A 12,923-nucleotide genomic window follows, 5' to 3' on the forward strand; every position below is an offset into this window, starting at 1 on the left:
TTGTATCCTTCCTATGGTGTGGTGCCTAGAGCTATAAATGTTACTCCAGCTGAGGTCTAACTATTGTCTTATGTCTGTTCAGCATAACCTCCTTGCTCTATGCCTCTTAATAAAGTCCACAATACTATGTGCTTTATTAACTGCTCTCTCCCCACCTTCAATGATTTATGCACACATACAGCAGATCCTTCTGCTCCTGCAACCCCTTAAAAATTGTACCCCTTATTTTGTATTGTCTCTCCATGTTCTTTCTACCAAAACGCATCACCTCACACTTCTCTACATTGCATTTCATCTGCCATCTGTCTGCTCACTCCACAAACTTTGAAGTTCTACACTGTCCTCCTTATAGGTTACAATACTTCCAAGTTTTATATCAGCTACAAACTTTGAAATTGTCTCCTGTGCACCAAGATCTAGATTATTAATATACATGCCGCAAACTGAAGAATACTATAGCATATATCTTTATCGACTCCCAAGTTTTATTTGTTTTCTTGTCCTATTGCATTTATTCTCATCTACATGTGCTGCCACAGCCTTGCCCCATCCTACTTCAATAATCTCATTCAATCCCTAGTCCGCGCTTATTCCCTTTACTTCCCTGACATTTTCCAATTCCTTACTCCCTCGTCTTACTAAGTGGTAACCGCTCTTTCAGTCACTTTCACCATCCATAACAGCCTCACAACTAACCACTTTCAGTGAAGACTTTGGTCAGCCCCACCCTTTCTTTCAGTTGCTCCCTTTAACTCCAGTTTATGTACTTATGTCATTGAGTCCAATTTATTCTCCTCTCTGTATAGTGTGCTTTCAATATGAGAAGGATTTATAAAGGCAAATTGCTGTTGAATCCTCCCAAACTAACATGCTCCAAAAGCTGGCTTCCTATTTTGAAGGTTCCTTCCACAACCTTTGTGTCAGTGTAACTATTTGTTATAATTATGCATTCTACTTATTTATTTATTTTCAGAAAATGATTAAAGACATGGGACTAGAGCTGAAAAACCTCAGCAAAATATTGCGTGTTAAGGCATGTAAACATTGAGGATGTTCATTCCACTTGGCTTTACTGAATGCTAAAACATTCAAGAAGATGTTAATCACACTACATGTCCTTTACCAAAAAAAAACATGATCCAACTTCTTTGCAAACTATCACTCTATCTCTAACCTTTCTTTCCTCTCCAATGTCTGCAAACGTAAGTTCCTGAATCTGTTGTTATTCTGCCCAGAGGTTTATGTTTGAATTTCTACTCTTTTATTTTTTCATAGGACATGGGCATCGCTTGCTGGCCAGCATTTATTGCCTATCCTTAGTTACCCTTGGAGAGCAGTTGAGAATAACCACATTGCTGTAGATCTCAAGACACAAATAGGCAAAACCAGGTAAGGACAGCAAATTTCCTTCCCTAAAGGACATGAATGAACTAAATGGTTTTTCCGACTATTGACAATGGTTTCACCAGCAGATTCTTAATTCCAGATATTTTATTTTTATTGAATTCAAATTCCACCATCTGTCATGGACAGATTCAAAATCAGGTCCCCAAAATATTAACTGAGTTTCTGAATTAATAGTCTAGCAATAATACCATCACATTCCCTGCCATAATATAGTTACTATCAAAATCACAAACAACATCCAATGCGATTGACAACAGTGAACTTCACCTCCTTATCCTTCTCTACCAGCTAACAAAGTTGACCATACAATTCTCTACCAATATCTCTCCACTGTCAATCAGCAAGGCAGGACTGCTCTCGTCTGATTTTTTTTCTCATCTATCTAATCATAACCAGAGTATCACTTGCGATGGCATGGTGGCACAGTGTTAGGAACTGATGCCTCACAGCTCCAGGGACCCGGGTTTGATTCCCAACTTGGGTTACTGTCTGTGCAGAGCCTGTACATTCTCCCCGTGTCTGTATGGGCTTTCTCTGGGTGCTCTGGTTTCCTCCCACAGTCCAAAGGACATTGGCCATGCAAAATTATCTCTCAGTGTACTCAACAGGTGCTGGACTATGATGACTAAGGGATTTTCACTGTAACTTCATTGCAATGTGAATATAAGCCTACTTTTGACACTAATAAATAAACTTTAAATTGTTACATTTGGTATTCCAAAAGGATCTATCCTTGGATCCCCTCTTATTTCTCACCAGCATGCTGCTCCTTAGCAACATCGACCAAAAGCACAGTGACCGATTTTACACACAGGCTAATATTGCCCAGCTCTACCACATCACTACCAACCTTGAGTTTGCTTCGTTATAGGTCTGCTTACATGATATCCATTCAGCAGTAATTTCCTCTAATTAAATATTGAGAAGACTGAAGCTTTTTTTTGGTGTCTGCTTCAAACTGTTCCCTAGTTACCAATACATTCTTCTTGTTGGCAATTGTCTGAGACCAAAACAGACTGTTAACATGTTTGACCCTGAAATGAGCTTCCAGGCACATATTTTTGCTCTCACTGAGACCACCTGTTTAAAACTCTGCAACAACACCCAACAGAGTTGACGAATTTTTTTCTCTCAGGGGATGGTAAATCTGTCGAACTTTCTTTTGAAAATAAAGCAAAGAATTGAGCACGGTTTAATTTAGGTGCTGATTCACCACCCACACATCATACAGTCCACCTGCACCCACATTACTTTAAGTATCATCCCAAGTTGTATCTATTCTTTTATCCCATTATTTATCAAGGACCTTCTGACACCTTTGAGCGACTTTCCACATATCTGTTGTGGGGATTAAAATTCTTCTAATCTGTAGTGTAGTTTGAGGCTCATTAATTTACACCAATGTTCTCCAGCCCTGCCTGTGCTCACAATCTGCATTGCTCTGTTTACACTCACTTCAATTAGATCCAGCATTTAAGGACCCCAATCGTGTTCCATGTTCCCAACGAAAACAAGCTGGGCTAATTTGCAACATATGCTATGAAATGTAGTTTCTCTGGTATTGAACTACAAATGCTTATCGCAAGCCTAAGAAATCCTTTTATTCGGTATTTTAAAAGAGACGTTAGTCTGTTTATTTTAAATGGAGTACTGCAGAAGGTGATCGATCAACAGCTGGATCTGGGCTACCACGAATGGTGGTTGTGACTACAGCACTGTGCTTATTTTAGAAGTTAAATGGAGTTACCCATTCTCTGTTTGAGATGAAAACATTAAAACTATTTTTTTAATTATGACAATTGAATTTTGTTGAATGGCGTTACACCAAGTAAAACTGAAACCAAGGGGAGCAATTCTCTCCCGGGTAAATGGGTTCAAAGTTCCTGTGACACCCATTGTTTTTTTCGCCTCAAACGTTCCGCAAACTCGAGGATTCTGTGTTAAAGACAGGGTGGGCAGCTGTTCTATGACAAGAAAACTGAGCGAAGGCGGTATTGAACCGAAACGTTTTAAGTATATCTGCTTTACCTGCGCCATAATCTGAGTACAATCTCATGCGACGAAAACTTTTCTCAAAGTGACACACAAGTTTGAACGCTTCCGACTGCAGCGAGTTCCGCGAGGTTGGTAATGTGTCCAGTCAGGATTCACCAGCAGCCCCTTTCCTGGTGCACCTCCACCCTTGGCCAGGAAAGTCCAGCTCCCACCCCAGACCTTTCTCTGTCCCTGTGGGCAGCCTTGCAATTACTGAGAAATGACTAATGGGCATTCATGGTTCTCAAACCTTTTCCACAACTTCCTCATTCCAGATTCAAATAGGTATTGGAACTGGTGATGTCACTGATATGAAGATGCCTGCTTGGACTAGGGTAAACACTGTAAGAAGTCTCACAACACCAGGTTAAAGTCCAACAGGTTTATTTGGCAGCAAATGCGACTAGCTTTTGGAGGGCCGCTCCTTCATCAGGTAAGTGGGAGTTCTGTTCACAAACAGGGCATATAAAGACACAAACTCAATTTACAAAATAATGGTTGGAATGCGAATCTTTACAGGTAATCAATCTTAAATGTACAGACAATGTGACTGGAGAGCGCGTTAAGTACAGTTAAAGAGATGTGTATTGTCTCCAACCGGGACAGTTAATGAGATTTTGCAAGCCCAGGCAAGTCATGGGGGTTACAGATAATGTGACATGAACGCAAGATCCCAGTTGAGGCCATCCTCGTGTGTGGAACTTGGCTATCAGTCTCTGCTCAGCAACTCTACGTTGTCATGTGTCATGAAAGCCACCTTAGAGAACTCTTACCTGAAGATCAGAAGCCAAATGCCTGTGACCGACAGGAAGGGAACGCTCTTGCTTGATGATTGTTGAGCAGTGTTCATTCATCCGTTGACATAGGGGAGACCGTGCAGATGCTATGTACCATGCCTCAGGGCATCCTTTCCTGCAGCGTATCAAGTAGGCAATGCTGGCCAAGTTGCAAGAGTATGTACCATGTACCTGGTGGATGGTGTTCTCACATGAGATGATGGCATCCATGTTGATGAGCCAACATATCTTGCAGAGGTTGCTGTTGGCAGTGTTGTGTGATGCCGTGGTCACTCTTCTCCTGAAGGCTGGGTAGTTTGCTGCGGACAATAGCCTGTTTGAGGTTGTGCAGTTGTTCGAAGGCAAGAAGTGGGGATGTGGGGATGGCCTTGGCAAGATGTTCGTCTTCATCAATGACACGTTGAAGACTCCGGGGAAGATGTCGTAACTTCTCCATTCTGGGGAAGTACTGGATGACGAAGGGTACTCTGTCCACCGTGTCCTGTGTTTGTCTTCTGAGGAGGTCAGTGTAGTTTTTCGCAGTGGCGCATTGGAACTGTTGATCGATGAGTTGAACACCGTGTCTTATTCTTATGAGGGCGTCTGGAGGTGTCAGTTGTGATCCTCCTCATCTGAGCAGATCCTGTATATATGGATGCCTTGTCCGTAGGGGATGGCTTCTTTAACATGTTTAGGGTGAAAGCTGGAGAAGTGGAGCATCATGAGGTTATCTGTGGGCTTGCGGTACAGTGAAGTGCTGAGGTGACCGTCCTTAATGGAGATGTGCCTGTCCAGGAATGCAACCGATTCCGGAGAGAAGTCCATGGTGAGTCTGCTGGTGGGATGGTCAGAAGAAACTGCCTCAGTACTCAACACCGACAACTGCCGGTCTCCAGATGCAATTTTACAACTCATCCACTTCATCCTGGACCACAATGTCTTCACCTTCAACAACCAGTTCTTCATCCAGACACATGAAACAGCCATGGGGACCAAATTCGCACCTCAATATGCCAACATCTTCATACACAGGTTTGAACAAGACTTCTTCACCGCATAGGACTTCAACCAATGCTACACACGAGATACATCAATGACATTTTCTCCCTTTGGACTCATGGTGAACAATCACTGTATGATGATATCAACAAGTTCCATCCCACCATCAGACTCTGTCTGGAATCGGTTACATTTTTGGACACATGCATCTCCATTAAGGATGGTCACCTCAGCACTTCACTGTACCGCAAGCCCATGGATAACTTCACGACGCTCCACTTCTCCAGCTTCCGCCCTAAACACATTATAGAAGCCATCCCCTACAGACAAGCCTGCCATATACACAGGATCTGCTCAAATGAGGAGGATCACAACAGACACCTCCAGACACTGAAAGATGCCCTCATTGGGGATATGGCACTCGTCTCATCCATTAACAGTTCTGACGTGCCACAGCAAAAAACCGCACCGACCTCCTCAGAAGACAAACATGGGACACGGCATACAGAGTACCTTCGTCGTCTTGTACTTCCCCGGAACAAAGAAGTTACGACATCTTCTTCGAAGCCTTCAACATGTCATGATGAAGACGAACATCTCGCCAAGGCCATCCCCACACCCCCACTTCTTGCCTTCAAACAACCGCACAACCTCAAACAGACCGTTGTCCACAGCAAACTACCCAGCCTTCAGGAGAACAGTGACCACAACACCACACAACCCTGCCACAGCAACTTCTGCAAGACATGCTGGATCATCAACACAGGTGCCATTATCTCACGTGAGAGCACCATCCACCAGGTACATGGTACATACTCTTGCAACTCGGCCAACGTTGTCTACCTGATACGTTGCAGGAAAGGATGTCCCAAAGCATGGTACATTGGGGAGACCATGCAGACACTAAGACAACGGATGAACAAACACCACTCGACAATCATCAGACACGAGTGTTCTCTTCCTGTTGGGGAAAACTTCAGCGGTCACAGGCATTCAGCCTCTGATCTTCAAGTAAGCATTTTCCAAGAAGCCTTTCACGACACGTAACAACGCAGAATCGCTAAGCAGAGACTGATAGCCAAGTTCCGCACACATGAGAACGGCCTCAACCAGGATCTTGGGTTCGTGTCCCATTATCGGTAACCCCCACGTCTTGGCAGGGCTTGCAAAATCTTACTAACTGTCCTGTCTGTGCTTAACGCTCTCTCTACTCACATTGTCTGTACCTTTAAGACTTGACTACCTGTAAAGATTTGCATAAACTATTATTTTCTAAATTGAGTTTGTGTCTTTATATGCCCTGTTTGTGAACAGAACTGCCACATACCTGATGAAGGAGCAGCGCTCTGAAAACTAGTGGATTTTGCTACCAAATAAACTGTTGGACTTTAACCTCATGTTATGAGACTTCTTTCTATTCTTCTGGGTACCAGCTGAGTTTCCCCAGGAAATCACAAGTCATTTCCATCACACTGTGACAGTGAGAGCAATTCTTACCTCCTTACTGAGTTGGTTTCATTGACTACCAAGGAACCCTTTGCTTAAATACTTGACATAGACTTTAAAATCAAAAAATACATAACAACCATGTCAAGCTGCTAAAATATTTGCACATAGCTCACCTATCCCCAGCTACCAAAATCCTGAGGGGATTAGACAGAGTGGATGTGGGGAAGATGTTTCCTCTTGTTGGAGAATCTAGGAGTAGGGGCCACTGTTTAAAAATAAGGGGTTGCTCATTTCATAGAATAGATTGGTGTTTGATGGCCAGCGCAGACACAATGGCCCGATGGGCATTGTAATGTGCTGTAGAACTCTGGCTGGAATTCTCCGACCTAGCCCATGGCTGGGGTTGTCCAGTTCCTCTGCTGTGATTGGAAATTTGGCTGAACACCAAATGTTCTCACTGGCAGCAGGGGGAGACAGGAAAATTCTGGCCTATGACTCTTCAGACAGAGCTGAGAAGAATATTTTTCTGTCAGAGTCATGAGTGTTTGGAATTGTCTTCTCAAAAGGTAGTGGAAGAAAGTCTTTGAATATTAGGCAGAGCTGGATAGATTCTTAATAAGCAAGAGGATGGGTAGGAACGTGAGGTTGAAGTTAAAATCAGATCAGCAATGATCTTATCAAATGTCAGAGTGTCAAGCTCAAGGGGCTGAGTGGCCTTCTCCAAATTCATATCTTTGTATGTAAGCCCTGCACTGTGATTCTCTGTCAAACTTTTTTCTCTGCTCCATTCTCTCTTCCTTCCCATCTCTTCTTGCCCACACCAGTGCCCCAATTTTCCCCGTGATGAAGTAAATAACTCACCACCACTCTTTCTTCTTCAGTGAAGATTCAAAGGCGAACACCTATTGGGACAAGTTCCTTACTATCCCTCTACTGTAGGCCATTTCTCATGCATTTTTCTGCTCTATTCCTTCTCGCTCTTCTGCCTTCCCCATCCTTTCTATTCCTTCTCACTACTTGAGCTTAATTTACTTACCCTTCTTTTTTCTCCCTGTCCTCTGTGCCCCACACCCCTTTTCCTTCCAATTCTATTCCTCCGTTGACTGGGCTTCACAACTTTACAGTCATGCAAAAGCTTTTGATCCGCAGTTGGTCATACTTTTGAGGTACCATCTCCCAAGAGACCCCTCAGAAGTCCTCATTCAATGACTATGTGGGAATTACATAGGAATATGGACTTCAGTGGACAATTCCCCTGCAGGGGAAACTCTGAGTTAAAGTCAGAGACTTTGAATGGTTTCTCACCTACCAGAATAGTTACCCAGAATGAGATAGAGGGATTAAAACCAGTTCTAACTCCTTGGTAACTATTCCACTGACCCTCCAACTCCCCACTGGACCCACTGACTAAATCCCAACTCCTGACTTCTCTCAACCACCTGACTACCCCATGACTGACTAAATCCTAACATACTCCAACTATTCCAATCCACTTACCACCCTACCCCCTTACTCCTTACCTGCCATTCTATCCCCTCACCCACTTATCTGCCACCTTACTCTCTCCCACCTATCTGCCACCCTATCCCCTCCCCAACTACCTGTCACCCTATCCCATCCCCATTTATCTTACACACTTCCCTCCATAGCTTCTCAAAGTGCCTTTGGAATCTTTAAATTTACCAGAATACTGCAGCTAGTATCGTCAAAAGAGGGCAGGGCATGGCTTTCCCTGATGATCTTGCCCTAAAAGAAAGGACTCAGAATAGGTACACTTAGCATTTCTAAGGAGGCCTAGCTCGGAAGTCCAAGCAAGAAATGCAGAGGTCTGGTACAAGGTAAGTAAATAGGAATGGCATGGCAACCTTATGGTGTTGGCATATTTTGGAAGATTTAGCTTAACATGTTTCTTATGGAAACTTTATGCCATTGTGGATGTGGAAACCAAATGAAGTAGAGGGAAACCTCCCCGAATCCCCTCACATTGAAACCTAGTGAGGTTACTGTATTGTTGGTCCCAGGAATGAGGTTTGCACTTGTTGAGAACAGCAGACTTGACAGTCCCACTTGACAGACTTGAAATTCTTCTCAATATCAACCACAACCAACCACCTCTTCACGACCAATTAACCAATTACTTTCCTTTCTCAATCTTAGAAGTTGGGATCCAAGGCCAAAGAATTCTTCCTTACTTCCTCCCTTATTTGTTGTTCATAGCCAGTTCAAATTATTGTGTCCCCTCATCTCATGAATTTCAGGAGAGGGAAAAGGGGAATGACAATAGGCCAGGGAATGGTGAAAGGAGTGACATGGGGTAAGGAGAGGAGTGTGTCAGTGGTAAGTGGAGGATAAGCAGAAAGAAGTGAGCAAGCAATGGTTAGGAGTGGAGGAGAAGGAGGGGAGGAGAACAGATGACAAGAAGAGAGTGAAAGGGACTCTGGGTAGTTGAAGAAGGAGAAAGGAAATGTGAGAAGCCACAGAGGGCAGGCAAGGAAAGAGAATGAGTTGGAAGAGGGAGGAGAAGGAGAGCATATGGATAGAGTATTATGGAGGAGCAGAATAAGGCAGAGAATGGAGGACAAATGAGGGAGGAGTAAGTAAATAATGGTGAGGTAGGAGAGACAGAAAGAGAAAAGGGCATGAAGAAATAAGACAGAGATTTGTCAGTAACTTAATTTGGAAACTTCAGTATTGTGATTGGGTTTGTTTGTGTCAGAAACTCAACCAACTCCATTCTACCACTAAAAGATAGTGTATTTCTGTCTACAACAATACTTGGAGCAAGCTGTGCTGCTGCTCCCAACTTACAAGCAAAAACTGAAATGGGAGAATCTAATAAAGAAAGTCGTGCAATGTTAGTCAGAGGAATCAGATGATCTCCTACGGGACTGATTTGAGACAGTGGACTGGTCAATATCTAAGAACCCAGTGACTAACCTGAATGAGTATGCCACTGCAGAAACATACTTCTTCAGTAAGTGTGTAGAAGACTGTGTGCCAAAGAAGTAAATTTGTGTGTTTCCCAACCAGAAACCATGGATGAAACAGGATATCCATTGCTTACTGAAGTCCAGATCTAAGGCGTTCAAGTCAAGTGAGCCTGACCTATACAAAAAATCCAGATGTGACCTGAGGAGAACCATCAAGGATGCCAAGACCAGTACCAGACAAAGCCAGAGTCCCAGGCAAGTTACATGGACACCCACCGATTATGGCAAGGCCTGCACGACATAACAGGCAACAAAATAAAGGTATGTAGACTCACCAGGAATAATGAGCTCCCCAATGAGCTCAAAGCATCCTACGCCCATTTTGAGCAAGAGGTCAGCAAGAGGACATCCTCCACCCCGGAAGCCTTGGCCATACCAATATCCGAGGTCACCAGATGTCAGATCATCCTTCTTGAAAGTTAATCCACGGAAAGCGACTGACCCAGATGGGGTACCTGGATGAGCATTCAGATCCTACGTGGACCAGTTGACAGAGTATTCGGAGACATCTTTAATCTCTCCTTACACCAATCTGAGGTCCCTACCTGCTTCAAGAAGATGACCACCATCTCTGGACTAAAGAGAAGCCAGGCAGAGTGCCTTAACGATCATCACTGAGTGGCTCTGAGATCCATCACTATGAAGCGCTTTGAAAGGTTAGTCATGACACGGATCAATTCTAGACACCCAGATTGCCTGGATCCACTACAGTTCACCTTTTGCTCCAACAGCTCTGCAGCAGATGCCATCTCCCTGGCCATACAGGGAAAATCTGGAAAACAAAGACACTTACGTCAGATTCCTATTTATTGACTACAATTCAGCCTTCAACACTATTATTCCTACAAAACTCATCTCCAAATTCTGTGACCAAGCACTCAGCTCCTCCCTCTGCGACTGGATTGTAGACTTCCTAACCCACAGAGCGCAATCAATCAGGATAGCATTAGACAGGAAATCACATGTGTTAAAAGAACATTGGTGATTATGGATGACTTCAATCTGCACATGGATTGGAAGTGTCAAATTAGTCACAGTACAATAGAGGAGGAATTTCTGGAGTGCATACGGGATGGTTTTCTCAAGCAAAACGTTGAGGAACCAAAAAGGGGCAGGCCAAATTGGACTGGGTGTTGTGCAATGAGAAAGGAATAGTTGGCAATCTAGTTGTGAGAGAACCCTTGGCGACGAGTGACCATAATATGGTAGAATTCTTTGTCAAGGTGGATAATGATGTAGTTGATTCTGAGACCATGATCCTGAATCTCAGTAAAGATAACTATGATGATAGAAAGCATGAATTGGCCATGACGGATTGGGAACATTACTGAAAGAAAAGACAGTGGACAGACAATAGCAGGCATTTAAAGAGCGAATAGGTGAATTGCAGAAGTTGTTCATTCCTGTTTGGCACAAGAATGATAAGGGAATTGTGGCCAAATCATGGCTCACAAGGGAAATTAGGGATCATATTTGAAGTAAGGAAAGGGTTAATGGATTTTGTACCTAGTATATATCACAAACCTAACTCTTCATCATGACCGAACTTCTCAAGCTTATACTGCTCTTGGCATTAATATAAGTTATTTGTTCTTGTATTACATGCTTTAACTCTCATTTTTATAAAGGCAGATAGTTTAATGTGGCTGTTATTTTGTACACTTTGCAAATTTTACCTACTTGTGTTAGTTGGACATTGTTACATAGATGGTAGTTTACGACACCGGCTTTTGACAGCTGCTGGTGGCAGATCGCGATACTGGCTTTTAACAGGAAGAATCCTTCTGGGACAGCCGCGATCACACAAGTAAGTTCAAAGACAGGGATGCTGGTACTGCTGCAGAAGGGTTTTGAATCGTGACCGGATTAAGCCTGTGTCATGACTGCAGCTACCAGCTGGACTGTGAATTGTAATCACGACCAAGGAAGGAAGACCCAGAATTCTGGCTGGAATGGGAAACTTGTGTCATGATTGACACTAAGACTCATGATGTATAAATTCCCACTTGTGTTTGTGTTCTATGAGAAGTCTAGTAATCCATTGCAAGGAACCAGTTCTCCCAAGACTCTGGAATGAACGCCAGAGCTTTGAAATAAAACCCACTGTATTTTGACTCACTTTTACCTACAAGAGTATTAGATTCAAGGAAGAAGCATAAAAATTGGCAAGAAAAGCAGTAGATCTGAGGATCGGGAGCAGTTTAAATTTCAGCAAAAGAGGACCAAGGGATTGATTAAGAAGGGACAAATAGAGTTTCAAAGTAAGCAAGCAGAGAACATAAAAACTGACAGTAAAAATTTCTATAGATACGTATAGAGAGAAAGATTGACACGAATGAATGTAGACCCTTACAATCAGAAACAGGAGAATTCCTAAAAGAGAATAAAGAAATGGCTGAGGAATTAAATTCATACTTTGATTCAGTCTTCACAAATGAAATCATGAATAATGTGCCAGAAGTGCTGAGAACAAAATGTTTTAGTGAGGAGCTGAAGGAAATCAGCATTAGTAAAGAAATGGTTTTGAGGAAATTGTTGGGATTGAAGGTGGACAAATCTCCAGGTCCTGATAATCTTCATAACAGAGTACTTAAGAAAATGGCCTTGGAAATGATCAATTGGTGGTTATTTTCCAAAACTCTTTGGACTCTGGAATAGTTCCTACAGATTGGAGGATAGCTAATGTAAGTACGCTATTTAAAAAGGGAGGTAGAGAGAAAAGAGGAAACTATAGACCTTGAGCCTAACATCAGTACTGGGGAAGTTGCTCGAGTCGATTACCAAGTCTATCATCTTCTGTTATCAGCCATTATTTTTTCCATGCTTCCAGTGCTGATTAAAATACAAAGATATCTTTCTTGCCCCATTACAAATTCACTCTTTCAAACCTGACAGTAAAGCAGGCAGACTGCAGGAGTAGCAAAGGAAGGAACCCTTTCTAACTTCAATATGAACTTAAAGTGTTTCATGAACATATGTAGCTAGAAATACCTGTACTCTAATTATCACTGGCCTGCAGCTTGGTGACTTCCGCTGCAACCCTGAAACTCAAAGCTACCCTTCCTGCCTCTCACTGCTCATCTCCTGAACCCACACTCACAGCAAGAATTCGGGAGAGGGAAGTGGACATTGGGAGGTGGGAGAAGAGCATTTGGTAACACGGAGTGTCAGGGAACAGGATATGTGATATGAGGGAGAATTGGCAAACAGAATCAACAGCGAGCCGAAGGATCAATGAGTGGGAGAGACAGCAAAGCAGAGTGTCAGT

At 43.0% G+C, this 12,923-nt stretch overlaps 1 protein-coding gene across 2 annotated transcripts in view; it reads right to left on the reverse strand.

The window, feature by feature from the left end:
- Positions 1–3,692, reverse strand: part of LOC145343904 (anoctamin-9-like) — a 117,118-nt gene extending 113,426 nt beyond the window's left edge. For both annotated transcript variants that reach the window (XM_080190409.1, XM_080190407.1), the window contains exon 1: positions 3,436–3,692. In XM_080190409.1, the coding sequence (XP_080046535.1) occupies positions 3,436–3,444 (9 nt within the window). In that variant the 5' untranslated portion in view covers positions 3,445–3,692. The remainder of the gene's footprint in view (positions 1–3,435) is intronic.
- Between the last annotated feature and the right edge of the window lie 9,231 nt (positions 3,693–12,923).

Source organism: Carcharhinus amblyrhynchos, chromosome 6 (assembly GCF_965287045.1).
Source record: "Carcharhinus amblyrhynchos chromosome 6, sCarAmb.v2.hapA, whole genome shotgun sequence".
NCBI lineage: Eukaryota > Metazoa > Chordata > Chondrichthyes > Carcharhiniformes > Carcharhinidae > Carcharhinus > Carcharhinus amblyrhynchos.